Genomic DNA, 27030 nt, shown 5'->3' with positions numbered 1-27030 from the left:
TTTACATCTTAACTGTCATTGACAGATGCACTGTGCAAGACTGTGACTTCCTTCAGAACAGAGCATGGAACTTTAATAGTAAGGATAAAGATTTCAGGTCTAATTTAACAGCCTTATGTGTCATATTCTGCTCGTTTATACCAAATGAGTAAGTTTAGGAGGAAACATTTAAACTATAATTTCATGTCCTTTATAGGGAAGCTTTTTGGTAATTGATTTTTTTTGTATTTGATTTTAACATTGAGTGACTACATTCCTAGCTATAACTTTTCCTGTTCCATATTTTAGTCTGAATTCAAACTTTCTTACTTGTTCAGTATTTAAGAAATCTTCATTAGATCATATGTTAAAATATTTTAGTATGTTTTATTGTTACTGTTACTAACAAATAAATTTTTGATTAGTTATTATGGTCCTGTATATTATAAGAACCTTTGAATCATAGTAGAAAAAAATTTAAATAATCATGAGAAATCTCTTATATTCCCTGTATTTTGTTTGCTTTGGGAGAGATGTGAACACTCTGGAAATGAAATTCAATACTCTTGGTTCAGGCTACTTCAACCTTGAATAAATATGCACAGAGCTTTATGTATTGAACCAGTTTACTTTAGGGACACACCCACACAGTGTTTGATATATTTATATTTTTTTCCCCCCAAAGATACAGCAAACCAGGGAGTGAGTATAAGCATGAGGTGTGCTTTCCAGATGGCCATGTGCAAATCCCAGGAGCCATCTGTGTGTGAGACCCAGCCAGTCCCACAGTGCCCAGGTGTGCCCGGAGCAGGATGGGCACCGAGCTGAGAGTCCAGGTGTGCCTGGAGCAGGATGGGCACTGAGCTGAGAGGCTCACCCTGCTTTTCCCCAGTGCTCCTGTGCAGGCTCAGTGCACCTTGTGTGCTGGGAATCCATCAGCTGCCTGTCTTCCTGCTTTGTACATGTCCTTGTAAATGTCTGCAATATCCCGGCAGATAATTTGAAAGGGAGAGATGATTTGTCCTAAAACTGAACCAGCAGTGACCATATCCAGAGTAGATGTGCACTATTTATGCATTAATGCAGCAGCTGTGCTTCTCAAGCTGACTTATGCTGAAAGAAGTTCCCAAGTAGGGCTTGCTCAAAGCTCAGTGCGTGGCAGAACCGTTCATGTACCTAGGGCTGGTTCCTTGGTGTGTTGTTTCCCTCTTGTTCGCTATGAAAGGAATCTTCAGCTAAAGGTGAACTTCAGTGTAATCCTTGATTTTCACAATGACACTGAAATTTTGTCTCTGTAAGAAATGTGCACTAAGGAAATTATAGTATGGGAGAGTCTTTAATTTCTTCAATTTAAGCATTACATGTTCTCCAAAGTCAGGGTATGAATTCAGTTCACATTTAATAAAATTATTACTCTCTTCTTTCTTCTTACACTGTTCTTTGTAAGTACTGTGCCTGTGGTACTTTGCACCACTAAGACGGAAGGATTTTCTACATAAAAGCTTTTTTTTTGGGTGAAGGCAATTTCTCCCTTCCTCCTGCTAAAACACTGAGCCTTTTTTTTTTTTTTTTTTTTTTTTTTAAATAGCAAATTGCTTTATTGCAGAAGGATTCACGTGGACTTTGGAGGATTTGATAAATTTCAGTTTGTAAGGCCAAAAAACGTTTACATTAATTCTTGCTTTACTATATTTATTTTTTCTTGATTTTAGGATCATCATACTTTTTTCCATCTTTTAGAAAACGGGGCAGTACTTGAAGGCTTGACAAATGCATCCCAGGTTGAAAAATTTCTACATTCCTTCTCCTCTTCCTCCTTTAGAAAACTGACTTCATTAAAGAGGTAAAGTTGAATTGAATAAAGTGTTATTTTTTTTTTCTAGACAGACTAAACTAGAACTCAGGTTCTTCTGTAGCATACACTATGATGTTTTAAATTGGATTCTATACATAGCTCACTCTGACATGGTATCTGTTTCCCTGTATCACAAAGGATTCATTGTAAACTTTTGTTTGCAGAGATCTAATTAGTTGTTCTCTTATTTTCCAGAATTATTTTTCAGTATTTCTGCTGAAATAAGTCACTCAGGTGTTACTTGAATTTAAATTAATGTTGTTTCTGAATTTGTTGTATTTTAGGATGTTTAAAAATGCTTTAGAAATCTGAAGCAGTTCCTTACCCTCAAGAGAGTTGGTATTCTCTTAATGACTTCCTGCCGAGGGCCATTGAAAAAAATGATACATTAACTCAAGAAATGTGTTGGGAAGCCTTTTATCTCATTTTACTTCTTGTTTAACAAGTACTCATCCTTCTTAAATACTAATCTTTCAGAACTCAAAACAAGTAAATTCTGAGAAGAGAATTGGTGATTCTAGTCATGTAGTCTGCCTATTAAAAGGTCATTTATTGTAGGACTTCCATGATGTAACTCCTATGTCAAACATGTAATTTTTTTGTTGAACCTAAATAATGTTCAAAACACTGAAAGACTGAAGCACTGAATCCTGCTTTTTCCTTCTTCCCCATTTATGCACAGCATTTTAGACTAAGCAAACAGTTAAATTACTCTTAAATAATGGGACTGATGGTCCAAAATGCAACTTTTCAATTGTTTTGTATTATATAATTCTATTGGAGATATATTGACAACTTTTCATTGGGTAGGATTGTAAAAAAACTTACATTTTCTTACCATGACTAATATTTAACTTTTTTTTTTCTTCTGAAGGTAAGAGAGAAGCAAAAGAAGTAAGAAAATGCTGGGATCAGAACGAGGTGTTGTGGAAGAATGGCTGTCAGAATTCAAGGTGAACTGAGAAGATGAATGATACCTAAACCATTGGCTTAATGCCACCAAATATAGTAGTGGGTTTTTTTAATATCAAATAATTAACATTTTCAATATCTATTACTTGATCGTTCAATTTCCTATTTCTAATTTCCTTTATTTCCATAAAGTATGCAAATGTCTGTGTAATTGAGTTGGCTGGTACATAACACATAATGCAAAATTCTAATAGCAGTTTATATTTGCAATAGCAATGTTGTCTTTTAAATGTGTATTTTGTGTAGGTAAAGCTGATAGAATTTAAGTAACAGCTGGATAACACTGCCCAAATTTCCAATTGAGGAACTTTTAAATTTAAAAATCAGTACATATTTATTTGGACTTTAATAAAACATCAAAGAAAAATACTTTACTTTTCCTCTGCTATGGTCTGCATAAAATTAATTGTTTTGTCATGAAGAATGTGAAGTATTTTTAAGGTATTTTGCATGTTGATAATTATGCTGAGTGAAATACAGAATGATCCATAGACAAGAAAACAGGATTTAATGACTGATAAGAAATTAGTCTGTTATTTAAATTAAAAATTAGTAGTTCCTCACATTGAGTTGAGTTGATTTGATAAAGTCTTCAGAAACAGCCTGTTTAAATACAGGCTATCAAAAAAGAGTCCTCATACCAAACTAGAGCAAGTGAATTATGAAAGATGAATCTAAACTGCTTTTGGATTTAACCCTGAAAGTGATTAAGTGCTCCCAAATGCTATTTGTATGGAGAAGGACTTGTACTCAACAGTTAGGTTACAAGTCTGAAAATTTACTGAACCCCAGGATTTTTCTTTGATATTGGAATGAGACTTCATTCTTTTGTGGAGATCTTGAATACTTGGAAGCATTTATTTGTCAGGGTAATTTTTTTTTCCTTTCCCCAGGCATTACCTGAATCCCAAATTTCCAGCTATGCAGCTACATTGCACCGAAAAAAACCACTGGTACCAGCTCTTTATAAGGTCATTCAAGACCCAAATAATGAGGTAGGAGATTTAAAAAAACTATTTTTGTTCTCATTCCTGGATCTTTCACATCTACAACTAAAACTAAAGTAATGGAGAAGATGATTGATTCTTTATACTTATGTAGTCTAACATAGGTATCATCCCTCTGTCTGGTCTCTTGTTTTTTGACAGTTACTTTAATGCCTTTCTAGTAAGACACAATCTCATCTGCTTCCAAAAGTACTGTTTATGCTGTTCTGCTAGATTCTCCTTGCTGCAGCTGGCTGTTGTGCTTTATTTGGCACAAGTTGGTTTTGGTGTTTTGGTTTGGGGTTTTTTTTGTTGTTTTTTTTTGAGGGGGATTTGAGTTTGGGGGTTTTTTTTATATTAGTTTTTTTTAATTCCCAGCAATCACCTCTCAGTCATAAGTGAGGCAAAGGAGGCCTTAGAGTGCAACTCAGAAAGATCAATGTACTTCTTGTGTGGTGGCTTATTGCAGTGGAAGATGGAGTCAATTTTTAAATGCCATTAAGATAACAAGATATCTTCTCGTGCTTATACTGGTATCACTTTTGTGTAATTCTGTTTACACTTCTGTAAGCAAGAGCAAAACCAGGGTCCCAAAATATAAATAGACACAATGAAAACTTAGCTTATCCTTGTACACAGTTAATTTTGCAGATGACATTAAACTGAGCTTTCTAACCCATTGGCTTCTGCAAGGAGCATTTCTGGGCAAGTGTGTTAAAAAAAAAAAAAAAAACAACTTCTGAATAAATTGTGCAAGCATACCGTTCTCTGACATGTAAACTACTTTAGATAAAATGCTTACAAATACTTGGTGTATCATCTGACTTCTCATATATTTATAAATTAAATGGGTAGTGTACACAGCAAGGAAGTTCTTTATTTTCCCAAGTACAGCTCAGCTGTTTCAGGAAGCTGAATGCTTGATTGAGCTTCAAGGAGATTGCATAATGCTCATGCAATTTATAAAAAAAAAAGTCTTCATAGCTGTCAGCTTCATTTCAGTATTATAAATAACCTGCATAGTGACCTTTTTCTTTGCACTGAAAAGCTGCTGTTACTCTCTCTTCAACCTGAAGCCACCATTGCTGCTGCCTATGTATTTGTGTTTGTGTAGACTCCTGAAAATATAAAAGCTTCTCATTGCTTTGACAATAAGCATTTGATTTTTTTTTTTTTCCAAAGAGCAAAGAACCAGATTTGATTCTTTGCTCTTTAAAAAATATATCTGTTTAGGGTACTGTTATTGCTCACTGACACTTGTCAAATATTACTCTTTGGATCAACTGTGTCTGTTTGGGCCTGACTCTGATACCACATCTAAGATAAGCAATCCTAGACACAAAGATGTCCAGCTTCAGGTTCTACTTGATAAGGCAGGATGTATTTCCTTGTTGCACTTCTTCCTAAGTTATTTGCCTGTGAGGAATATAACCAAAGTGAATTCATTACTTTACATAATTCTGAGTAATATTTGTCCCTAACTGAGAGGGGTTTTTAAATATGCTGTATAGGGTATTATTTGTTAGAAGGGTAATTCATGGCTTGTGAAGTTTAAGCATATGTGGTAGACTATTATAAAAATACACTTTCTGGATTCTTAAACTTGATGGGCAAGCAATTCTTTAGTACAATTTAATCATAAAGTTGACTGATTTTTAAAACTTCTGGAAAGTGGCAAGCTTTTTAGGGCAAGCATGACTTTTTCTAGAATTACAGCATTCTATCTTCATTAAGACTGGGATTATTCACTTAACATGGAATCTGCATGCTTAGAACCAAACAACCAAGTTGTTTCTCTTTTGGCAGGTGTCTGCTAGTTTGTGCACTATCAAATTAAGGCAAGCATATTGACAATTGTTACTGTTTGCCTTTGAGAAAGTGCCCTGACTTTTTAAAATTTGCATAAAGTGTAAAGAGTGATCTTGCTCATAAACAGCTAATTTAACTGAATAATATATTGATTTTTGGTTAGTATTTGAATTCAGAAGTAAAGTGCTTTTGAAGTACTGTTTTTCAGATAGTTTTATAATTTTTAGGATTGGTTTATGTCTGTAGACAATACTTTATGGATGTCAAGTTAATGTGCTACTGAAATTCAAATATTCAATATTCTTGTGGGGTTAGTTAGATTTCACTCAGGGCAGCTGTGAAACAGTGAGACCACCTTTGCAATGCCAGACCCAGTACTCCTCAAATAATAAATAGTTTCATCCATTACGTTATATTTAAGTCTAAAATAAGCACATTTTATTTTCTACAATTGAATTCTTCAAAAAGGCAAGTATTTCCAATATTTGTCATGCATTTTATAAAGCATTATATTTAACTTCAAGATATGACTCTTAGGATTTGGCAAACTTGTAAAATAAGCCAAAGGAAAGCTATTCATTATCTTCCTTAAAACATAACTGGTTTGCATCTCTGAGGTATAAAATGAAGAGTGAAAATTAGATCATTGATACTCACTGCATATTTAAGCCAGTAAAAATGTCATTTGTTTTTTATGCTTATTGCTGCTTATGCTAATAGGAAAGCTCTTATAATTAAAATTATTTTGTTTGTTAGGAAAGAGAGGGGATTAGAAGAGATATTTTATTTTGGATTTTTTTGCTGTCTTCTGTGCTACTCAGTTTGCTTTTACTTTGGACTGAAAGATCTTTGGAATTAAAAAATGTGTGCCAGTTCATGTCCACACCCACTACTGATGACAAAAGCTCCATTTCCTGTGTTTATCCAGTGTCTTCTCAGTATGTGTATTCAGAGAATTACTTGGAAGAAGCTGTCTCTTTGGAAAGCCAGATAACCAGGATGCAAGGAAAACATTTATTCTTTCTCAGGGTGTCAAGTTTTGTGTTTCTAGGTGGGAGACTATCACACTGTATTTTGATAGGAAAATCCTGGGTGTTTGTGCTTTTGAAAATATTGGTGTTATAGCATCTTTGTGATGGCAGCTTTTTCTTGTGGAAAAAGTTTACAGCTTTTCTTACAGCTCTGAACACACCAAAAGTTCTATAGTCATTGCAGGTTTTTACCTAAGTAATTGTAGTTGTTAAACATTTTCCACAACAAATATGACAACTACTAAAAAGAAGGAGAATTCGAATACTTGCAGAACCACTGACTGGATATTGCTTTTATCTTTGTAAGGGAGCATGTCTCCCTAGTCTTTACTTAAAAACCTAATTATATAAAATTTTTGTTTGAAAGTAGGTAAAATAAACTTAGTAGCTGCTCGGGTTGAATGTCATATGACTTAGTTAAAATAAATTTTCTTTTCCACTGTTTTTAGTGGGACTTGGATTAGACTGGCTAATTTCAAATAGGAAACAGCTTTGGGCTGCTGTCATTTCTAATCTAATAGAAGTACTATTTATAGCATTGCCATTGTATATATCTGTTTTCAGATAATATTTTTAGCTTTTCTTGTACTTGTCATCTCCCTGCAGATATGCTTGTATGTTTTATTTTCAGAGATTTCTTTTTCTTTCCGTTCTCTTCTTGCACATATTTTCTTTTAAAGAAAAATCTACAAATTTATTTAGTGATTCCAAATTATTTATAACCACTTTTTAAATTTGAACATCTGAAATATGTTAGGCCTTTCATAAAACAAAGATACAGATCTATTTCTGAGGATTTGAACATTTACTGTTACAGTTGGTTTAAATAATTATTGCCACTTTTAGATAGGAGTATCTACTAATATTAATTAAGAATGGTGATACTTATGCCTTTTATGAACATAAAGTGCTATACATGTATGAAATACTGGAATAAATATACTGTCAGAAAGCTGTATAATTTTTTCCTTAAAATTATTGTAATAGAAGCTTTACAGACTTCTAATTTCATTGAGATCCCAAGCCAAAACTTAAGTGGTTGGTTATTTTGTATCTATGTTTCTATCTGTCTGCCTATACATGCATATAAATATAGATGTGTGTAGATAGATTTATATGACTTGTAAAAGTTCGTTTGTTCTAAATGACTGGACTTGTCTCATTCTGTATCAACATTGTCAATGTCATTGCTCTCCTTGTAGAGTCTCTCTTTGCTTCTGTTGTAAATGCTGGCTTAGAGTAACAAGTCTGTCAATCACAAGCCTTGTTACACAAGGTACTTACACCAGAGCCTTGTTTAAGAAGAGATTTCTCTGACAGCTGAGTTTTATTTTATGTAAATGTCATGTTATGGCTTACGTAATCAGTGGTTAAATATGGAGTGCTACATTGACCAGAATATTCTGTGTTGGAAAGGAAACTGTTTCCTGGGTGATGCTCTCTTAATAGATAATTCTGTCAAATTTCTGTTTGATGTTTGTGATATACCAGTGTAAAATATCTAAGTGTAAATATAGGTGTGTGAAATGGTACATTCATAGAACTTTAGGGCATTGCATATTTATCAAACATTCAAACTATTCACTTGCAGAAATGTTGGTCCCTCTGCTGTTAGCAAGGGACTCCTAAGATTTTTGAGAGATGAATGGTCCATAATAAACCACAGAAATCTATCTTTGTGTAGCATAGCACAACTGTGACCCTCAATTCTACAGAAAATTTGTGGTACTATGATTATGATGAATAGACAAATTAATGAAAAAATAATGCATCAAAGTCCATGAAATATGCTGCTAATGCTCTGAAAGGTGCATATGCCTGGGAATGAAAAAGGGGTCATATATGCCTTATCTAATCTACATGTCTGTATGTGTAAGAGAACTGCATGAAGCATGTACTATGAGAAAGAAGACTTGAGATTCTGGCCTCTGTTTCCTGACTCTGTAGCTCTTCTATACAAATATGGGTGCCTTAGGTTGCATGTAGGCCTCTGTCTTTTAGAACAGTGAATCCCATGAATGTTTTCCTCATGTCCGATCATCCCTTTTGGTACAACACAATATTACATTGTGGTCACAAACCTTACAAAAATTTGTCTTGGAAATTTCCATTTTTTTTTCAAATTTTCCCTCCCCTCAAGTTTTGATTTTGGTAATAAAAACTTGATTGATCATGGGAAAGAATAAGACTATTTAGTGTGGTTCTTTCTGCCTTTTTTCCTCTTCCCTAACAGTTCCATGGATGCATCTTAGGTATTGATTTAGCATTGTAGGCTCTTAAAACGGCAGGTTTACCTCATGCTTTTATCACACTGACTTGATTGGGGCCTTTTTTTTCATTCTTGTACTGAAACCTGAAGTGCCACTCAAAATGAACAGATCAGTTTGCATTATAATGAACATGCCCAGCTATTGATTTTGAGACTCAAAAGGTGTAGGTAAAAAATCAATTCATATTATTGTCAATGGACTTGTCATTAGCAGCTGATCTTTAACCTTTGTACTTTTATGTATTTAGAACTGCACTAAAGCTTTATGGTGCACATAGTTCAAACCATGTGTCTGTCACACACCTTGAATTAGTACCTGTACAGAAAAGGGAGAAAAATCTTCTCAAAGCACACATGGGAGTGGCTGTAGTGGCCACATGTCCAAGTACTGCCTACCAGTGTCCCTCAGGTCTGTCCCTGTGGATCTCCTTAAACAGAACGCAGGTACCACTGTGGTTCATTCACTTGCTTGCCATCAGGGAATGCAATTTCTATTGACTGCAGTGGCTATATGATATAGCCTCTAGTTTTATTGTTTCACTCTCCTTTATTAGAGAAGCCTACCAGTAAGTGATCAGGTTTTTTTGCCTTTTTTCAGCTCCTGGAGCCTGTTTGCCACCAGCTCTTTGAACTTTATCGGAGTTCTGAAGTTCGGCTCAAGAGATTCACGCTGCAGTTTTTGCCAGAGCTGATCTGGGTTTATCTGCGTCTCACTGCCAGCAGGGATAGGCAGAGCAATGGCTGCATTGAAGCATTGTTGCTTGGCATTTACAACCTGGTAAGTGACGTGAGTGGGAATGGCTGAGGAAAACTTTGATCTTTGAAGTTTTGCATCACTGACCGCTAGGAATAAAGTAAATTATTGGAACAACATATTTAGAATACAGTTAAAGGAATGTGTATATAATATGGAGAAAAACATAATGTAATTAAGGTTTAGTAAAGTTGTGTTTGCAAAAAAAATTATTTTTTTCTCTGGTAGTTTATTGTTATCTTTTTTGGAAAAACATTTTCACTGAAAAGGATCATCCCATGGGCTTTTATATATTTCTGTTTGTAAGGAAATTAGGGAGCCCTCCTTAATGTTGCAAAATACAACTTCTTATTGTCAGGCTTATATGCTTAGTCAGTCTTGATGTGTCACTTCCCCTGCCCTTCACATACTCTGAATGTGTCTTTTTAAAGGGTGGTTTGAAGGTGAAGCCTTCACTCTGCATGTGAGCACTCAGATACATGAATGTGTACATTTGAGTCAGATAATTGTCTTGAGGGGAACTGTGGTTTTAAGAAGAAGTAAAATTAACTGTAAGTTATTAGATTTAGCTGTTGGATGTAAAAGCAGTTTTTTACATCGTTACCATAGCCTGGAAATATTTACTTTTGTAATGTTATGAGGCTGTTTGATAAATTCAACAATACTGTCACAAGAGACATTCTCTAGTGGGAATTTCTGTGGTATAGGACTTTAAAACATATTCTACTGAAGCATCACCCTTCCCTCTAATGTCACTGTAAACCCCTCCTTTAAATTGTGGGTTGTATTTCTACGTCTAAGACACAGAATAGCCAATCTGTGATTCTTAAAAATAAAATGTAGTCTAGTTATTTGTCTGTAGATCAACTCTAGCAACTGGAAGATCTAGTTATTTTAGATTTATTCTGATAGAAAAAAAACCACTAGAAACTGCTTGGAAACGGGTTTTGTATACTGTTTATTGGATTGAAGTAGCATGTTCATCTTTTCTCCCTTTTTTCATTAATATTCTGCAGTTCATTTGAAAGTCATGCTGGTGATTCATATTTTTAAAGGACAGTAACTTCTCCATTCTCTCCATATTCAGAAAGAAAGAGACCTCAAAATGAGCAGTGGCTTCCACTATTTTTTATCTTTAATGAAGCTGATATTTTTCTGCACGTATACTGAGAGTGAAGTTATTTTCTGAATACTTAGAAAATGAAAGGGATAAATTAATCTTTTGTTCTGACAAATTCTGTCAGCCAGCCTCCTGTTGTAATCCTTGAAGCCAGCTACAAGTACTGAGCTACCTTGGGCTAAACTTTTACATAAACTGGAATGACTGGAGCTTATTGTTTGAAAATTTGCTGTGCAAAGTGCAAAGGCAGGATTTTAGACTCCTTTTTTGGTGTAGTCTTATGTAATTGCTCCTAGTATATTTTCTTTAAAAACTGCAGGGTTTGTATTCAGGGTTATGTAGTAGCCTAGCAACTACAGAATCAGACTAGTTTGAAAGCCTTTGAAGAAAACATTGTGTGTTTCCTCCTGAGGAAATTTTGTAGTCCCCTTGATTTCACCTTTTCTCTGTTGCACATTTATTATGAAATACTACCCATTGTCAGCAAGTGACTCATCAGCCCTTCTGTGTCAGTATCTCAAGTCTCACTGATTAAGGAGCCAATGCTGGGGTTTTTTTAAGTATTGCACACTAATTCTGCAGAGCAGTTTGTGATAGAGGTCTTTTCTCACTTATTAAATATGTATGTTGATATTGTTTCTGCAAAAGCACAAAGTCCTTGGGGTATTAATAGTCTTATCAGATCAGGACATCTAACTTATTTGTTAAATTCCTTCTAAGAGCTCAAAGTTATTCCAACTCCTATCTCCTTACTTCTGTTTGAGTTCTGGTTTTGTTTTCAATGCAGGAAATTGCTGACAAAGATGGAAACAACAAAGTTTTGTCTTTCACCATCCCTTCGTTATCTAAACCCTCAATATATCATGAGGTAAGAGAGCTGCTGTGGTAAATTAAAATTGGATCTATTAGAGGAATGGAAACTGGATCCATTTGATGCCACAGGCCATTTTAGATGCATCTTGTTGCAGTAAGTTGTCATTGTCTGTAGCTTGCAGTTAGTGTAATGGAATGCAATAGAATTTGTAGAAGAACAGGAATATAGATGTTAAAAAATCTTTGCTGACTGCCCATTTTTAAAAGAGGCTAGTTATGTTGTTGTTGCAACTGTGTTTTTTGCCTCTTACGTGCTAGCATAAAATTAGTCTTCCTTCTAACTCTTCCTTAGTTTGTTAGAACTTGGAATTGTGTTTTTCTTTCACTACTGTTTCTGGACAAAAGGTCTGTGTGATTAGGACAAACTTACTCTACATGGATATATAAGAATCAAAGTTGAAAATTGCTCTCACCTGCTGTATTACTTGTAAGTGTGTGCCCTTTGTAATAATGAAACTAGGTAATATTTTTAGATTTACTGTATTCTGGAGTAATCTTTATTTTTACAGATCACAAGATAAGTGTATCTTTTGCCTTAAGTAGCTGGGAGTTTTAATGTTTTTGGGGAATTTTTACTTAAAACTCAACTTCTCTCCCCTCCTTCCTTCCTTCTCCCACTGCCTGCTTCCAGCCTTCTACCATTGGATCCATGGCTTTAACTGAAGGAGCGTTAAGTCAGCATGATCTTATCAGAGTGGTTTACAGTGATCTTCATCCTCAGAGAGAAACCTTCACAGCACAGAACCGGTAAGTGAATGTACTCTTAATGTTAAAGGTGCTTCACTAGGGAGACAAAACAAAACAAAAGTATGTTGTGATCAGTCCTTTGTCAGCATTAAGTGCTCAGAAATAAATCTAGAGAACAGCCTTAGTAATCTTGAGGTATAATTTTCTTCTTCTTTTTTCCATCCTAGTATGTTCTTCTGCTAGTTAATTTTGAAGAATAATCTCCCTGTCATTTCTGTGTCTGCAAAGAATATCTTTGGTTTTATGGTTGTCTATTCAATTTTTCCTGGAAGTGTAACAAAACTCAGCTATGGATCACGGGCTGTGATTCCTTTTTTCTACTGGAAAAAGGGAATGGAGCTAAGTGGCTAGACAGAACCAGGAGTGAGAGAAATTGCCCTGCATTTTAATGACTGCCAGCTTTACCTGTGTCTAAAGATGGCACTGGGAAAACTGATAAAATAATTTTGAGTACGTTGCAGACATTTCCACTTCTATAACTGCCCAAATATTATGCTTTATCTTGTTTCCTTCATGGTTCTTGCATATGCAAATGACTTTCAGGATTTTCAGAATAATAAATTTAAGTGTTTATAGTGAACCTTTAATAGCCTGTTTCAAGTTAGTGAATTATAATGAAAGAGGATTAAAGGATTTGTGTGTTTACACTTCTTCAATGGGATGTTTTTGAGACTGAATTGTAGATTTCTTGTGTTAAATTTCAGTGAAATATTAAGAATATATACAATGCAAGATTTTGCTTTTCTCTTTCCAGGTTTGAAGTGCTGAGCTTTCTTATGCTATGCTACAATTCAGCTATTGTGTACATGCCTGCTTCTTCTTACCAGTCACTTTGTACGATGGGTTCCAGGTGAGACACTTGTCTTTAAAATAGTCTTCAGGGTCATGTAGACTTAAATATTCCTCCAATAAAGAAAAGTGCTTTCTGATGGGGATGGATAGTTCTTGGCATGCTCCCATCATTTTCACTTGAGTTGTGGCTATGCTAAGTTTGCCAAATACGTTTCATTTTCCCGCATCTGAAAATTAGATCTGTTCTTTGAGTAGAGAAGCAAGACAGCATTTAATATGCAAGGGATTTCTGTTGTTTTGGAGACAGTGCCATGGTTGCTATGTATCAGTGGCCATGTTTTGCTTCCATGATGAAGATTCAGATAGTAAATTGATGCAATAAGGATATAATAAATTATCCTGGTTTTAATGTAGGCAGTATATGGGAAGGCAGGCCCCTTTTTCAAGAATCAGAAATATTTCTTACAAGGTAGCTGAGAGCAGTTCTCAAACACTAGAGTATGTGTGTTATCTGACTTTAGGTGTAAGGTGGCTGCATGCTGTCATCATACATTAGATGAGAGGTGACATACTTCTCTTCTGTACCACTGAAGTGTTTCCTTTAAAGAAAATTTCAGTTACTGAATTTTAGGGAGAGTCTCCTGACTGGTAATGGAGAGCATCCTGTTCTTTAGAAGCTGGTTGTGTTTTGAGGAGAACAGTTGTAGTTATTGGCTACATGGGAGTAACACTGAACTATCAGCAAGCCACATATCAAGGCTTTGCTACAAAACTGCTCTAATGATTAGGAATGCAATATAAGAATGCTCCATGTTGTGTATTTATATATTAAAAAATAAATTTGAAAAGAACTAAAATCTGTGTTATGTAAAGACATTTGTAGTCTTTGTGGAGTTAATACTTTCTTGTAATGATGTTGTTTTTAGGCTGTGTGTGAGTGGATTTCCACGGCAGCATGAGAAACGCTGGAAAGAGCACTGTGGTAGAGTGGTGTTAGACCCTGACTTCATGGTGCAGCTGCTCACAGGTGTCTATTATGCCATGTAAGTGGACAGGGTTTTCTTACTTGACGAGAAAGGTCTGCTTTTACATGAATTAAACCATAAATGCCACTTATTTTATAATTGAAAAAAAATAGTTAGGCTCATAGCACAAGTTTGTACTCAATTTGTGTATTTCTCATTACTTCCTTATCATCAACAGATAATTTGAAAATATTTTTGTCAGCACTGAATTAGGTGATGAACTGCCAGCAGTAGGTGCTGAAGAGAGTTAGGCTTCCGGTTTCAGCTTTTTCCACCTTACCACTACCACAGATACCTCTGTTCACAAGCGTAATGAGCTTGGATGCAAAGATAAACTGATGAAATGCAGACCAATTAAATGTCAGTTGCATCTGAGGTAGCAAGAATACATTTCTGGTGCAAATTCAGTTCTGCTAAGTAGAATTAACGTTTGCATATTGACCCCATTTTTTTAAAGTTTGTCTTGATTATGGCATCAATTTTTCCTTGTTTGGAGGGAACATGGAACAGCTTTCTTATTAAACCAGCAAGGTAATAAAATACATTGTAGTGTTAAAAGAAGTGGAAGTACACTGGGGTGTACATACAGGTGATGAATTTTCTTCATAAGCTGAGAAGTGCAAAGCTGGATTTAGGCAGAAAAAAAGGGGACAAGTTTGTTTTCATAAGATGTGGAAGATAAATACCTATCTTTACTTTTTAGATATAATGGTCAGTGGGAGCTTGGCCAGGAGGTATTGGAGGACATAATTTACAGAGCACAGCTTGAACTCTACTCACAGCCCCTGCTGGTAAGAAACAATCCATTGTAATTTATGGGCTTGGTTAAGAGGAGTATGGGTGTGTTTCTGAAGTGGACTGGTAATGAAGGCTTTTGTGTCCATTCACTGCACTATCAAATGCAAGTGATTTGTTAACAGCTGGTGTTTGCAACGTAGCTATTTATACCATACTTTTTCTGCTGAATATTAAGCCAGGGTGTTGGGATCTTCTGATACTCATTGAGACTGAAAGCTAGGATTTTGCTAATATATTACAGTTGGCTCAAAATATTTATGTAGACTTGACACAAGCTACTGACGAGTGGTTCAAACAAGCTTAACTGAATAGTTGTATGTTACAGGGCATTGGTTGCAAAAAAGGTGTTTTCTTTGCTTCTAGACCTTCATCAGGGTTGAGAATAAGCTGTGGATTTTAACTGATGACAAAGTAGAGAAAGCAACAGCAGGATACAGCTGAAAGTGAAAGGAGCTCCAATCCCAGAGTCACTGCCAGATTTTGTTTGATAAAAGTCACACAGATCTTAATCTTTACCTTGTTTGGAGAAACAGCAGTAAAATAGAGTAGTTCTGATTGAGGTGGGAATTTTTTCAGTTTTCACTGTATTTGCTGTTCCAATCATGAAAAGAGAGAAGAGAAATGGGGAAAGTGGTGAAACTGGGCTGAATGCAGGTGGATGTTATTGGGAAGGATGAGAAGAGAAGAAAGGAGGAATTTTTGTCACATGTAGGAATGAGATTCAAAAGAAGCGGGAAAATTAAGGAGAATAAAGTCAATTAGATTGCTGTTTCAGTTTCTGCATCAGAATTGTGGCTTGAAGCTTTTAGTCCTCCTCTGAACTAACAGCAGTAAAATGTCACTGCTTTTTACATAACTGACAAAGGAGCGGATTGGCAAAAATCTTTTTATGTGGCACTGAGAGCACTCTTTTCTGAACTAAATTGCATAAAATTATTCTCCAACTGTATTAATATTGGCTGAAAAATTTATCTACAGGCTTTCTGACACTGCTGCATTTAAAATGCCTGCTATCCATTGAATTATTATAATAGTTGGTTCCTTTTGGAAATGACTCATCACTCCATCAGATTGAAAGTTTCAAATTAAATATTGAACCTGCTGAATTGGGCCATCCTATCAAACTACTACATTTGAAAAGTGTTTGGTAGGATCTGGAACTTGATGATATGACAATTTTTAGTTTCCATTGTTTATTTTTAATCAGTTTGCCCTTAGAGATTACTCCTAGTTGTAAGAATCTTCTAGAATGTCTTTGGTTTTTTTCCAAAGCTCCTATTGATTCTCCATCCCATTGTTTGGTGACATCATGAGATCACCAATTTTTACCCTTCCTGGTTGTCAGGTTCTTCCTGCATATACTTGCAGGCTTATTGGGGAAGGGTTTTTCTTTTTTTAATACTCTGATCATTTCCTGCTTCCTGTCTTGTTTTACTAACATTTTCTAAAAGTAGCTTGAAGAAATTGTCCGTTTTATTTTAAAAATTACCTGCATGTTTTTGCCCTAATGCTGTATATTCAAACAATTTGACTTTTTTAAAAAATGGAGCCCTTTGTTCTCCTTGCATTCTTCAGGAGATGTGTATAATTTAGCAGCATTATAAATTTCTGTATTTTAAATTTAAAACTACTAGTACCAAATAAATATAATCTGGGGTGCTTCACAGGTAAGTTGCTAAATTCAGCTTCTGCCTGGGATTTCCTAAGAGACGCAAATTCTTTGAAGTCTATTTAATATTCAGTCAAACCCCCGCTTTAGGATTATTTTTAGATACCTTTATTCAAGTATCTATTTGTGTAATTATGGGAATACCATCTGTCATCGTTACAATGACAAACATCATGATCCCTGTGTTTGTTTCTTGGAGAAATATATTTGAGTATTTAGTAGATCCATGCTCTTATTTATATAGGGTTTTGCTACCTGTAGGAAAAAAACCAAAAACCTAAGCTTAAAAAATCCCAAATGAAAAACCAGCATCAGAAAGCTATGAAATATCTGTAATGTAGAAGTGGTCTTCTATCACTCTTACTCAGAGACTGCAGTGGAAAGGGCAGGAAGTAACACAAGGCAAAGGCCTTTTCTGATTAAAGTATTTCTGTTAACAAACACTGGGTACTGTGAAACCTGAGAGTTTCTACAGAGCCAAACTAATCACTGAGTGTCAGGATTAGCAGCACCTTGGACATGGAGACCAGACTGGTTCCAGTCAGTCTTTTCCTCTGAGCAAAAAGTTCTGCATGTTTTTCAGACAGAAATCCCAGTCTTCAGAGCAGAGACACACAGGCTTTCCAAGGCCAGTGCACAGGAACCATGGATCAGCAAGTCCCCATTTTGACAGTAGCTCTATCCAGTGTATTTTATTGATGCACTTACTGCTCTTATTGAATGTTCTTTCCTCAGAGCTCCTTTCTTGTAGGCAAGAGTGGATGCCTGGCCTGAAACCAACCTTCCTTTGTCATTGATAGTGCAGACTTGGCTTGCCAAGTCTGAATTGTGCTGTGTGTTTGTTTTCCTGCCTTTCAGTGCTGGATTAGACATCGTGAGCAAGTGTTTTTGCATCCTGAAAGATCGTGGTTTTGAGGGTGTTTTTGTCAGACAAGGACTGTGACTCATTCAGACTGGTTGTTTAGATTGTTTCAAAGATTTACTGTTGCACTGATTTTTATCTCCATATGGTTTTCCTCAGTCCCCAGAAGTACAGTTTGTACTGTTTGCTGCTAGAAAGGGCCAGCTGTTAAAAGGTTCAACAAGCAGAAATGCTCTGTCACGATTCTCGTCATGGTGCAGAAGTCTTGCTGAAAATTTTTAGATTTTTTTTTTTTTGTACATTGACAAGGGTATCTGTTCAAAAGAGGTAGCAATTCCAGTGAGTAGATGATTTTGGAAAATCCAGGTGTGTTCATTTCATGGGTTCATGGTTGTGGTTTCGGGGGTATTTTGAAGCTTTAAGTAGTACTTTGTGTGCATCAGCTTTGTTATTGTTGAATATTACACATACCATAGAGAACCAGTTTGCTTTTCTGGGGCTGGTACACAAGTTCACTTTTGTTGAACAATTTACTTAAAAAGTAAGAAGCATTACTGAAAGTTGGTTTTGTCTATTTTAAAGTAAACCTCTAATCCCAAAGGCATTTTATGGGAAACTTAAAGAAGCAATTAAAACATCAAAGCCAACAGAAGTCACTTGTTCTCCTCAAAGCTGCAAAACATAACATCTGACTTTGTAATAGGCCATTACAATACAAAAAAATAGGTCTAATAAAGATGAGTGTATTTTAATAACTTGATGTTCGTTGCTTAGGTTGCAAATATTTTTTTTTTCCTAAATAAATCTTGCAAGTCCCCTCGGTTAGGTTCTGTTGGGGTTGTTTTTTGGGAGGGGTGGGGATTGGTATGGGGAAAGGTGTGGTGGAAATCAGCCCTGTCCCCCTGTGCACAAGGCCACTGGCTGTTTGCATTGGCTTGGGCTGTAACTTAGTTTTATTGATGCTCTTGTCATAAAACATAAATGGTATTTGCCTTGTCATATTGCAGTCTCTTTTGGATGGAGACCTTCCTGTATGTGTTGTTAACGTCTGTCACTACAGATGGCAAAGATAGAGCAAAATTAACTACCTCAAAAATATGGAGAAAATTAACTCTGGTTTTGAGAATAGCTTTGTGATGAGCTTTTGAAACCTGGGCATGGGCTCATCCCTCTTGAGGGGAATCTGGCATAATTACCAATTCTTGCTTGTTCTCCTTTCTGTATCCAGCAAGAGATCCAATACTGCCATTAGTGCAATCAAGGACAGTAGTAGTACAGCATCTTACTTTTGTCTTAGGTTGCAAATGCCATGAAGAATTCACTGCCTTTTGATGCTCCTGATGCATCACAAGAAGGCCAGAAGGTACTGAAAGTAGAAGTTACTCCAACAGTTCCAAGAATTTCTCGGAGTGCTATTACAACAGCTTCTATCCGTCGTCATCGCTGGAGGAGAGAAGGTGAGGTTTCTCTGCCAGGAGCACATATTACAATGTACTGTAATCATCATCATTATTGTAATCTGGCTTCTGAGTTTAAATGTTTACAGAACACTGGGGGGGCTTTTTGTTTGTTTGTTTTTGAAAGTGATACTCCATAATAGTATATAATATTATACATCTTCAGAGCACTGCATGAACATGAGTATTTTGGGTGTTTGTTTTGGTTTTGATTTTGTGCTAAACTGTGAGGTAGATGAAGAAATAGAGAAACTAGAAAATGTTTAATAAGACTTCTTTTTTCTCCATGTAACACAGTATAAAATTGTAAGGGTAAAGTGTGACTTAGAATTTGAGTTCTTTGTTTAATCTGCACTAAAACTCAACTGCCTCCCATTGTAAATAGCTCAGAGAATGAATGCTAACATCTAGACCTTAATAGGATTCGAGCTGCCTAAAGCTACAGATGGCAGTGGGAGAGAGAAAAAACTGAACATCACACCTACCATCAGATGACTCAGTTTATTGGGGGGCTATTAAGTAGGTTTGGATAGTTTAGAATTAGTCTTTCCTCAGTGAGTACTTACATCGTATGGAAATATGCTTGACAGTATGAAGAAAAAAAATGTAGTGATCTTTACCTTGATGTGATGACACCTTCAGTGTAGGTCTAGCAAAAAACTTGCTTTGAAATCACTTTGTCTACTTTTAAAGCTTTGTTACTTCATTTATAAAACGTCAGTTTTAAAAAGCTGCATAAATCAGTGAAAGTAAAAAGGAGAATAACATAAGAATCAACTGAGAGTAAAAAGTCTGAAAACAGGAATTACATACTTTCCTGTGGTACATTTCTTTCCCATTTTATTTTTTATTATTCTTCTTGATCACAAAAAGGATTTGATGACCTCTTGCCTTCAGCTGAATAAGGATGTCCAGGACAACAAGTAGCTGTCTCCTGTTTTTCAGGACTCTGCGTTGTCTTTGTCTTCACTGTAGTTACATCCAGCCATTATATTCATTTGCTGGTCTCTGGTCTGCAGTACAGCCCACCTGTCCCTTTCTGTGGATGTTCTCACCACTTCTAACTGAGCATGGGTAGTGTTTTGTGTTTGTTCCGTGTCCGCCTAAACTTTCTATTTTCCCTGCCTGGGTTGGAATGCCAAGAAAGGAATAGAAAAGCACTAAAATGTTATATGTTGAATCCCAGATGGCTTTGACTTCTCAATCGAGGCTGACTCAAGCATTCCTGGCTCACCGATCCAACACGGCTCCACAGACCTAGGGATCAAACGTGAGCAAGAGGGGGAGGTGCTGCTGCGCAGGACCCCTGAGCATGGCTTCCCGGAGCCCACCTTGGCAGCAGCCACAACAGAGGGTAGGACAGAGATGAGGAGGCAGAAGTCAGTGAGGCAGTTGCTGGAGGAGGATCCTGGCTCCTTATCCCCAAGCAGAACTTCTTTCCATTCTAGTGTGTGTTTCCGCTATCCCAGGGTGTATTAGCTTTCTTTGCAATACACACATCCCCTATATACCTAACATCAGGTCAGGAACTACCTTTTGTTATCATGTGGGCTGGCCTGGGGCTTGCATCTGTGTGGTGAAACACTGCTTGGCATGGCACAAAAAAAAAAGACAGGGGTAATATCCAAGAGTTTTGGGATTGCTTGGAAGCTTTCTATTACTGAGCATGTTTAATCTGATATTAAGAAGAAAAAATATGCACCTGATGAACATGAATCTGGCACTGAAAAGTAGACAGTACAGAGTATGAATGGATTTGGCTCCATTTTAGTTAAAATAGTGTCTTGTTAGCCTGCAGTTTTTAAATTTTCAAGAATGATGTTTCCTGTTGCCGTTAAAAGTCAAGCCTATCTAAAACAGGTATACAATTACTGATATTTTATTTGTCAATCATTCTTTTATTGAAAATTCATATATGTACAACTCATTTAGAGCTGGCTGTTCTACAAGCACCAAAACCTGCTTGTATTTTCAGGAAGAAATGAGATTGTCATGTTTCTAAAAACTTTAGAAACAATTACTGCTTTCTTTCTCAGTTGTGCTGTCCACACAAAGGCCATAGGGCTTCAGAGGTCTGCTTGGCAGCCAAGAATAGCAGATAGAGTAGGTGGTAGAATTGTATTTTACTGAAGTTCATCTACTTTTGAGTAAGATGATTTCCTTGATGAAAGACAAAGTTTCAAGTACTGAACTTGAACCAAGATTTCTCCTCAGAGATGAAAATTAATTTCTTACAGATTTAGCTCAACATGTTTTCAAGTAATTTCTTATCTTAAGCCTTCTTCTCTATGTGAACATTCCTTTGGTGTTTCCAGCCTCTATAGGGACATGAGTTGATCATAAATGAGATTTATTTGCAGATTCAGATATGAGCTACATGTGTTCTTCAGATTTGTTCTTCAGGAAACAATAATCTGGAGAATTCAGGGACTTAACTGTAGTGTTATCACAGAAGAGTTACACTTCAAGCTGCTATCAAACAATAAGATCTCATGCTTTTGTAGAAGAGAGTGGCATAAAAATATTTAGTGCAGGTTTCTAATCTACTTGGTGTATTATGAATTTGAGCATGCTCAGTAAATGATCCTGTCTTCTCTTAAATTCACTTTTCACTTGATCTTACTCTGTTTTATAGCTCTTTGCATGTGCATGACCTGAAGGATATAGAGAAGTCCTGAGCTGCAGAGAACCTTCTGGGACAGACAGGAAGTAGGAAGAGAAGTTGATAAAGATAATGCATTTTAGTCTTGTTTGAAGCCATTGATATAATTTGGCATATTCTTGGATAAGGCATCATTCTACATTCTCTGCTTCAATACAAATGGATTGAATACCATTTACTTCTGTAACATTAGCAATGTATAATTGCATTCTTGATCAAACTGAGTTCTCCAGCTGATAGCATCTGGGAGAAAGCCAACAAAAGGAGTTTGGCTTGATTATCAACATAAAATTGTAGGTGTATATCTAGGGGTCTGTTCATTTTCTGATGCTGAATTCACAGAAAGCTTCAGCCAGAAAATTCCCTCTCTTAAATACTAGTTCAATGTCAAACAGCACAAGGAGAGGCTGATCACATTTAGTGACTTTTCAATCTTCAAGTATAAGAAGGATAAACATACTAAAAGTAATTTTAAAAAGGTGTCTAAAACCTCTTCTTCAGATCAGTGTTTTGACCCCTTAAGTAGAAATAGGCAAGACTTCAAGAATGACTCAATAATGCAGTACAAGGTATTCTGCTTCTGGGTGATTGCAGCTGTGGTTATGACCCACGATTTTGGGTCAGTAGAGAACACTGAGTCTGTATCTAAAGTTCTAGTTGTGTATATGCACAAATGGCAAATTATTTGAGGACAGATTTATTCTGATAAGAACAGTGGGAGTCCTGAATACATACTGTAGTGGAATGGGTATGATTTCTGTTGGGTTGCACTGTCTCTCTTTTGGCCTTAAAATAAAGAGTATTTGGAAGGGAGTAGATTTTTTTAGATTTTGTTTCTTTTTGAAATTGTCTTATTGGTCTATTGGAACATAAACAAAACCAAATACAAACAAACAAAAGAGAGAAAGAGAAAACTTTGTTGTTACATCATCCTGTTTTCCTTCTCAGAGTATGTAAGAACTCAAACATTTTTTATTATTTCTGAGGGCAGTTTTTAGAGGAAAAATAAGATGTATTAGGAAAAGAACATGTTTGCTGAATTACTTTAATCCTGTTGGGAACTTCTGTAGGTATGTGAGTCTGACTAGACAGAAGCTCTCTCGCATGTTATCTTCTCTATCTTCTTAATTTTTGAGCACTGCTGAGCAGCTTGGGCCTCTGCATAGTTGCAGCATCTAAAAGCTTGCAACAACCCCTCTCAGTCTTATCTTAAAATCCTGTGCATAAAATGCCACTTTTTCAATATAACTACTCTGCTTCACTGTCTCTGAGTAGTATATCTGCTTTAGCATCGTGTTACTCAACAAAGTTTTAATATAAACTTTGAAAACTACTGATGCTCTTGTAATAATAAAAATCTTAGCAGTGTTGTCTGGAGATATGTTCTTACAAGTTCCACATCTTTCTATTGAATAAGAAGGGCTTGAGAGGGGGCTTCAGCTGCTTCTCTTGCTGCTTGTGACTGAACACGCTTTCATCCAGCTTTGCATGGTTATATAAAGAAACCTAAATGTTGGTTAGTTGAAAAAGTGGTCTTGCTTTTAGTATGTTCCAGTAATGTCTGATTTTTATCAGTACCTTTGATTGTGTGTGGGAAGGCTGGAGGGGGGAATGTCAATGTGGATTGTGGATAAAATATGTCACTGTCTAGTGTAAGAGAAGATAAGTATGTGTCAAGGAGAAGGCCTAGTTTGACCAAACAGGGTGGTCAGGAAGTGGGGAAAGTACATGCATTTTAAATATGGCTAGGGAAGTTAAAGCAAGTAATAATGCCAGCTTTCATTTTAATAATTGCTCTGGGAACCTAAGGAGCTTCTTTTTCTAAGGCAAAAGGCATAACCAAGGAAGGAAGACTGCAGTAACATGAACTATATCATTTTTCTGCTTCTGGGAGGCTAATGAGTCAAATAGAACTATTGAAAACTACAGAATCATCTCTCATTGCATTGTTTTGAGAGAGGCTGAGAGTGGTCTGATCTTGAGATGTCTAAATACCTTTTGTAAGCTGATACACAATAATGGTAATTCCAAGGCAAAATTTCCTGAGAAGAGTAGTAAATGCAGAACAGAGTAATGAAACCTCCCTATAAAATTCTGGTTTTACATTACACCTCAGAAATGTGAAATGGGATCAGGCCGTATTCCTGATACACAGAGGTGGCAACAGCATCAAAAGCTTTCTGTATGTTCTGTTTGCCACGATGTAAAATGTTCCTTAGCTAAAGCTCAGCATGAGATGATGAGCTTCCACTCAAATGTTACTCTCTCAGGTACTTGCCACCATGTTTCTCTCATTCCATGAAAAAGATTTAAACAAGTTTGCTTGGTGGTAAGCTGGGCTGAACAATCTTAACAGTGGACCACCACAACGGCTTTAGCTGGGCTGGATCTGTATTTCTTCCAAATAATCAGACTCTGTAGCTTTTACAAAGAAAAGCAAAATTCTTATAGCCTGAGTGACTCCTTTTTTGCTAACATGGTGAAAATTTATGCCTTTTTCCCATTGAAATGAGATACATGGAGAAAAAACTATAGCTCCATTTTCAGTTCTGAAATTTGAATGCTGCTCAATTTTCTGCTAAAACAATAACTTCTTCTCAGAACTTGGAGCTTAGAAAAAGACTGGAATAAGATTAAAAGAAAAAAGTATTTATGTGCAGCCCGTATCATATTATAGGCCTAAAAATAAGGATTTAAAAAATAATATTATAATGCTTTTATTTTCCCTTTGAGATTCCAGTCAAAAGCACAGTACCTCTTCTATAACATAAAGTGTTTCAGAGATTTAATTTCTCTTGATGCAAGGGTTGCCTTTTTTTTTTTTCTCTGCAAAATGCGGATGTTGAGATAAAAGCAAATATGGTAGAAGCACCTGGATGGGATTGCTATAAATTCAGGGAGGATTGAATTTTGGAGAAGAGAGAAATAGGAATTAGGTTAATCTCCAATAGAAAATATGGTCAAAGTGCCAGCTACACAAAAGAGAAGCCTTCTACCTCTGTTGGAACATTGATTGCTAGCCTAGGAAGTAGCCTAATTCTAAAGCTTACTGAGCACTCACCAGAACTTACTCTGACTGCGAGAGATCCTTAGATCTTGCCTCAAAATAGGATAAAAATAGTCTGAAAGGGTGATGGGTTTGTATTTTTTTTTTTAATGGCATTTAGGAGTAGGAGACTGAGTAGCAGTGTCTGCAGACAGAGCTAAAGCAAATTAACCAAATGGGGCCCAATTCTTGTTTATAGACAAAGTTTGGGACCAATATTCTGACTGATAAAAGTAATTATAAATGAAAGGCCAATCAAGCTCAGGGAGCACTTACTGTTAGACTCTGTCATTCTGCTAAATGTGGCAGGAAAATTGGCTGAAAAACCAAAAAAAATTTAAACAGGTGGAATCCAAGTGGATTAGCAAATGAAGTTTGTTTTGGTGTTCTGTGCACATCTTTGTCTTCATGTAACTTCAATGCATTCTGTATTTTCTGATTGGTTTGGGTGTTTTTTGGTTGCTTCTTTTTTTCTTAATAGATACTGAAGGTATAAATGGAAGAGAGGAGTCTGTGAATCTTAATGATGCTGATGAAGGATTTTCATCAGGAGCTTCCCTCAGCAGCCAGCCAGCTGGGACCAAACCTCTATCCACTGTATCCCAGAAGGGCAGCTTAAGGAAAACAGCAAGTGGGCGTTCCACTAAGGAGAAAGAAACGTCTTCTGCAGCAAAATCCAATGAGAGCCCTCGGGATTCAGTAGCTCGAAAGCAGTACACGCACCAATCCTCTGACCTGGATGGAGACACCATTGAGATGACACCTACTAAGAAACACCTCAGCCTGCCTGCTGGGCAGGTGGTGCCAAAAGCCAACAGTTTGGGCCTGATCAGGACCGCCAGTGCTTCCTCCAGTAAATCATTTGACTATGTGAATGGCAGTCAAGCAGGCTCCAGTGTTGGAGCTGGTACAGAGGGTTTTACCAGTCTAGCAGCTGGCAACACCAATCGGTTTTCAACTATCAGCCTACAGGAGGACCGGCTGGGCCAAGCTGGGGAAGGTAAAGATCTCCTTTCCCCAGGAGCTCCCCTAACCAAGCAGTCTCGATCTCCAAGTTTCAATATGCAGCTCATATCCCAGGTGTAACTTTGACTCCCTTCCTTAGTAGTCCTTCCCCCTTAATCCCTGGCAAGTTCATCCTTAGGCAAAACATGAACCATCATCCCACAGTGTGAAAATACTGACTGTTGTGATCTCGTTTGATTTGTTTTAGCTATCATACTGTATTACTGAAACAGCAATAATTCTTCCCTCACCTTCATCCTCCTTCCCCTTGTAAACATGGTTGTGAAGCAGTATATAATGTACTGTATGCCTTTTTCCATGCCTTCCTTTCTCCTTGGGTGATGTGCAATCCATCGTAGGCTGATCAGTCCCATTTCAACACTGTGAGACTGGAGACACCGGCAGAAATGGTGAATGTGATCCCTATGAGATGATGCTTTGGCTTTGTTAAGAAATAGAAACGGGTTTGTTTTCTCGGTCTACAGTACTGCAAAGACTACTGGATCCTGACTTGTCTTTCTCAGAACCAGGAGTGCCTCAGAGATTCTAGTGTGACTTTGGACCTCTCTGAGTCTGTGCAATCAATTCTGGGGAGGGGATTGTCATTGCTGCTCCTGGCTGCCTACAGCACTTTTTTCATTAAAATGAGGGTAGTTCTTTCTTGACTGCTCCCAGTCTCTCATCCCAGAAGCTTTTGATGTTCAGCAACTGAGACATGCGTATTAAGAAGCTGTTTTCCCTCGGAGAGAGGATTCTAGGTTGATAATGTAGGTTACAATGCACTTCTTGATGGCGTTGTAGCCATTTGTAATGTTACATGTCTTCCCCTCCAGGACACAGGGTCATTCTGCATTTAGACTAAAAGTTAGACACCACCATGCTGTTAAAGCAATTTGGTTTATAAGTGGGAAGGAAACACTACTTTCCCAGGAAATAATGACTAGCTCTGCTTCATTTCTGTTGTTGCTGTTGTTGTTGTGAGGTGCTGATCACCAAAAGGTGTATTCGGGTAAAGAGTATTTCTCAGGCTGCTGTCTTTTGTGTCATGGCTGTTGGGATACCCCCACCCCTTTCAGCTGCTTTCTCAATGTCCCTGAATTCAATGATGGAGTCATTTGAGGAATCCTGCAGTCCAGACAGACCATACTCTCAAGGTGCTGTCTCAGGGATAGAGACAATAGTTTGCCAGAAGCACTGAAGCTTCAATGTGAAATGCTTTTCTAGCAATGCCATTTGTGCAAAGGGGTACCAACAGTCTTCTTTTTTTCCCCAGAAGGTTCACACTTCATTGCCTTGGTATATATAATCTTTTGAGTTTT

General features: G+C 36.7%; 1 protein-coding gene across 2 annotated transcripts in view; it reads left to right on the top strand.

Moving 5' to 3' along the window:
- HYCC2 (hyccin PI4KA lipid kinase complex subunit 2) overlaps nucleotides 1-26013 on the top strand; it is a 43213-nt gene extending 17200 nt beyond the window's left edge. The window contains exons 3-14 of one of the 2 annotated variants that reach the window (XM_014879425.2): nucleotides 1720-1822; nucleotides 2709-2787; nucleotides 3700-3801; nucleotides 9500-9679; nucleotides 11563-11643; nucleotides 12280-12395; nucleotides 13150-13245; nucleotides 14114-14230; nucleotides 14916-15003; nucleotides 18839-18998; nucleotides 20185-20352; nucleotides 25188-26013. In XM_014879425.2, the coding sequence (XP_014734911.1) occupies nucleotides 2737-2787; nucleotides 3700-3801; nucleotides 9500-9679; nucleotides 11563-11643; nucleotides 12280-12395; nucleotides 13150-13245; nucleotides 14114-14230; nucleotides 14916-15003; nucleotides 18839-18998; nucleotides 20185-20352; nucleotides 25188-25792 (1764 nt within the window). In that variant the 5' untranslated portion in view covers nucleotides 1720-1822; nucleotides 2709-2736 and the 3' untranslated portion in view covers nucleotides 25793-26013. The remainder of the gene's footprint in view (nucleotides 1-1719; nucleotides 1823-2708; nucleotides 2788-3699; nucleotides 3802-9499; nucleotides 9680-11562; nucleotides 11644-12279; nucleotides 12396-13149; nucleotides 13246-14113; nucleotides 14231-14915; nucleotides 15004-18838; nucleotides 18999-20184; nucleotides 20353-25187) is intronic. The other variant, XM_014879427.2, reaches the window with a different exon arrangement.
- Nucleotides 26014-27030: the final 1017 nt, after the last annotated feature.

The sequence above is a fragment of the Sturnus vulgaris genome, chromosome 7 (assembly GCF_052056855.1).
Source record: "Sturnus vulgaris isolate bStuVul1 chromosome 7, bStuVul1.hap1, whole genome shotgun sequence".
NCBI classification, from domain to species: Eukaryota; Metazoa; Chordata; class Aves; order Passeriformes; family Sturnidae; genus Sturnus; species Sturnus vulgaris.
Note: the sequence above shows the minus strand (reverse complement) of the source record. Positions and strands in the feature narration are given on the sequence as shown.